The sequence below is a fragment of the Sinocyclocheilus grahami genome, unplaced genomic scaffold (genome assembly GCF_001515645.1).
Source record: "Sinocyclocheilus grahami isolate Dianchi unplaced genomic scaffold, SAMN03320097.WGS_v1.1 scaffold222.1, whole genome shotgun sequence".
Taxonomy (NCBI): domain Eukaryota; kingdom Metazoa; phylum Chordata; class Actinopteri; order Cypriniformes; family Cyprinidae; genus Sinocyclocheilus; species Sinocyclocheilus grahami.
Window position 1 is genome coordinate 1,765,301 of NW_015505401.1, and position 3,170 is coordinate 1,768,470.

Sequence of the window (3,170 nt, forward strand, 5' to 3'; positions counted from 1 at the left end):
GAGCTGATCCGTGCTGGTCGCTGAGGAGATGCATCAACTTTGCGCTGTGGATTGCCGGATCGGCTTTCACCGTGGACGAAGCGGAGTCCAGCCCGGGGGCGCCACATGTGGTTGCCGCAAGCCCGCCTACCGCCGCTCACTTAAGCCGGCCTCCGCTCACTCTAGGCTGCCGGCCGCTGCTCACTCTAGGCCTCCGGCCTCAGCTCACTCTAGCCTGCCGTGTGTGACGCTGTTTTGTTGTGAAAGCGAAACTACTTTGTTTGACCTTCCAAAAGAGGACACGACTAGAAATTAGTGGTTAAGTTGTATTTACAACACTGTTCCAAAACAGTTCAACCCAAATATCCAGATGTGTCCAGCGCATTTTATGGAGGACTGTTTCCTGATCCTGGAAGAGTAGACTACAATGCTGGCTGTTCTGAATCACAGACTGTACGTACGTTTTTATATTTAAAGGATTTGCCACTGACGATTCAAACGCGAGTTTTGAGCAGTGTAGAGTTGCGTTTGTAGTTTGTCATTTTTCTGGTTACAAATGCAGACATGGTTTTATGTTTACGCGGCGCGATGCAATGCAATGGGTAAAAAGACAGTATAAGTCATTATAATCCGTAATTATGTCTCCACTGGATGCAACAATTATATCGTTTATAATGGCTTTTAATGTTTTTGTCTCGTCGCTCCGGCCGGGACAAGGCATCACAATATGGTAAGGGGTAAATTTCCGTCACACGCTTGAGGTATTCGGCCAATCACAACGCACTGGATAGCTGGCCAATCAGAGCACACCTCGCTTTTCAGACCGATGAGCTTTGTAAAAATCGACGCGTTTCAGAAAGGCAGGGCATAGAGGAGAAACAATAATGCATATTACAGTATGTGGAATATATATATATATATATTTTTTTACCTTAAACCACATTAAACACATTTTATTACACCAAATACACAAAATAATGTTATTTTTTAGCAACATCATATGGCCCCTTTAACAATTTTGAGAGATTTATTGTACTGGGAAAGATGGAATCCAAATTATGAAATTCTGTGACGAAATGCTGATTAAAGAAACAAAATTCAATGTTATAATCTCTCCTTTAAAACATTAATGTTTGTTTACTAGAATGAAAGCATGACATGTTTTTTTTTTTTTTTAAATCATTGTAAGGGAAAGAAAATTGACCAATGATTAAAGAATGAAATGTCAATTTGCAGTGCAGCTCGAAAAGACAAAGCGAGGAGGCAGAGGCTGGTTTTATTTAGAATCACTGGCACTTGAGGATGCACTTACATAAGCAATACACAGGCAGTCTCATGACAACACTAACTCAAGGTGCTGTTGCTTCGGTTTGCTGTCAGAAGTCTTTAGGGAAGAGATTCAACCATGTTTACCCAGTTATTGCAAACAAGTTATCAGACTCTGCATTTAAGTTTACCTGTCAGGGCACAGATGAAATGTCACAGTTCAGATTTGGCCATGTTTCTCATTGTTAGTTGTGTGACTTGAAGTGTGTGTCTCTCTGTCTTTCAGCCTGCCCTGCTAAAAGCTATTTTTAATGTTGATCCGGATGAAGTACGCTCTCTCGTTTTCAAGAAAGAGGATGTGAATGTACAAGTAAGAAAAAAATGGCTGGATTTTAAATTGATCCACCTTATATTTCGAATTGGTTCACTTAATAAATAAACGTTCTTTCTTTTCTTTCAGGACAACGAAAAAAGGACACCGCTGCACGCAGCTGCTTACCTAGGAGATGCTGAGATTATAGAGCTCTTAATTTTATCAGGTAAATGCATCTGGAATATTTAGGATAATGAAACTAATTTTCTGAAGCTTCTCGTATCTTCTCTCTTTGATTCCAGGTGTCTTCAAATGTGGCTTTGATGTATTGTCATACTGTTGTTCATGTTTTGCTTGTGATGTAGGGGCGAGGGTGAATGCCAAAGACAACAAATGGCTGACTCCTCTGCACCGCGCAGTGGCATCCTGCAGTGAGGTATTACAACACAGAGACACACGCTTGGATTCTGTAGGTTTTGCTTAAACTTTGCTTCCTGAAGAACATAATTATCACAGTACCATAATTTCTTTAGGGAATGCCAAAATAGTGACACAGATTCCGACAGCACAGCAAAAGCTAATGTGCTTTTGAAATGAACAAATATATATTTTTTATATATATATATATATATATATAAGTTAAATATTTTGGTCACACTTTATTTTAAGGTCCCATTCTTGCTATTAACAAACCACTAACTATGACTTTTGCCTCAAACTCCTGATTTGCTGCTTATTAGTAGTTAGTAAGGTATTTATCAAGTTTAGGAATTGGGTAGGATTAGGGATGTAGAATATGGTCACGCAGAATGTGCTTTATAAGTACTAATAAACAGTCAATATGTTAATGAGCACGCTAATAAGCAATTAGTTAATAGTCAAAATTGGTCCTCATACTAAAGTGTTACCTATATTTTATATAAATATTTTAAATGAAACTGCTGTGTAGTCTACAAGTGATTAAGTAAACATTCCATAAATTAGGTAAACATTGCATCTAGTGGTAGACCGATATTGTTTTTTTTTTGACAGCCGATGCCGAAATCTTGGAAAGCAGGGTGGCCGATATAATTTTATTTATTTTAATATTTAAGAAATTTGAAATAATTTGACAATGGATTAAAAAAATGTGTAAAATAAACATACATATACTTTAGATGACAAAGTATTTTTCACAAATAAATAAATATTTAATAAAAATATAATTAAAAAGGAAGTACACACTGTAACCAACAGGGCACTCAGTATTCTGGGAAGTTTGTGTGCATTGGGAATCATATTTATGAAAAAAAAACCAAGGTAACACTCATTTTACACAGTGGAAATGACATGAATATTGCAGTGGGCAAATGCATAAAGCACAGCATAATTTGAAATCACGAGGTTAAAGTTTGTCGAGAGCGCGTCTCCAGTGAAGCTGAACTCTCCTCTTGTCTGCATTCAATTCGCACGGGCCGACCGTTACGCAGAGAACACGCGATCATGCAGGATACAAATGCACACTTCAAAAGATCTGGATTCGACTAAGTTTGCAAGGTTTGTGAAATTAAATGTTCATTAGTCATTCAAAGGTTTGTTTAAATTATATAAATGCGTATTTGCTGAATGCTGA

At 37.9% G+C, this 3,170-nt stretch overlaps 1 protein-coding gene across 1 annotated transcript in view; it reads left to right on the forward strand.

The window, feature by feature from the left end:
* Positions 1-3,170, forward strand: part of LOC107596646 (serine/threonine-protein phosphatase 6 regulatory ankyrin repeat subunit A) — a 36,759-nt gene that overhangs the window by 7,113 nt on the left and 26,476 nt on the right. The window contains exons 2-4 of the mRNA XM_016287424.1: positions 1,532-1,615; positions 1,706-1,784; positions 1,924-1,994. Coding sequence (XP_016142910.1) covers positions 1,532-1,615; positions 1,706-1,784; positions 1,924-1,994 — 234 coding nt within the window. The remainder of the gene's footprint in view (positions 1-1,531; positions 1,616-1,705; positions 1,785-1,923; positions 1,995-3,170) is intronic.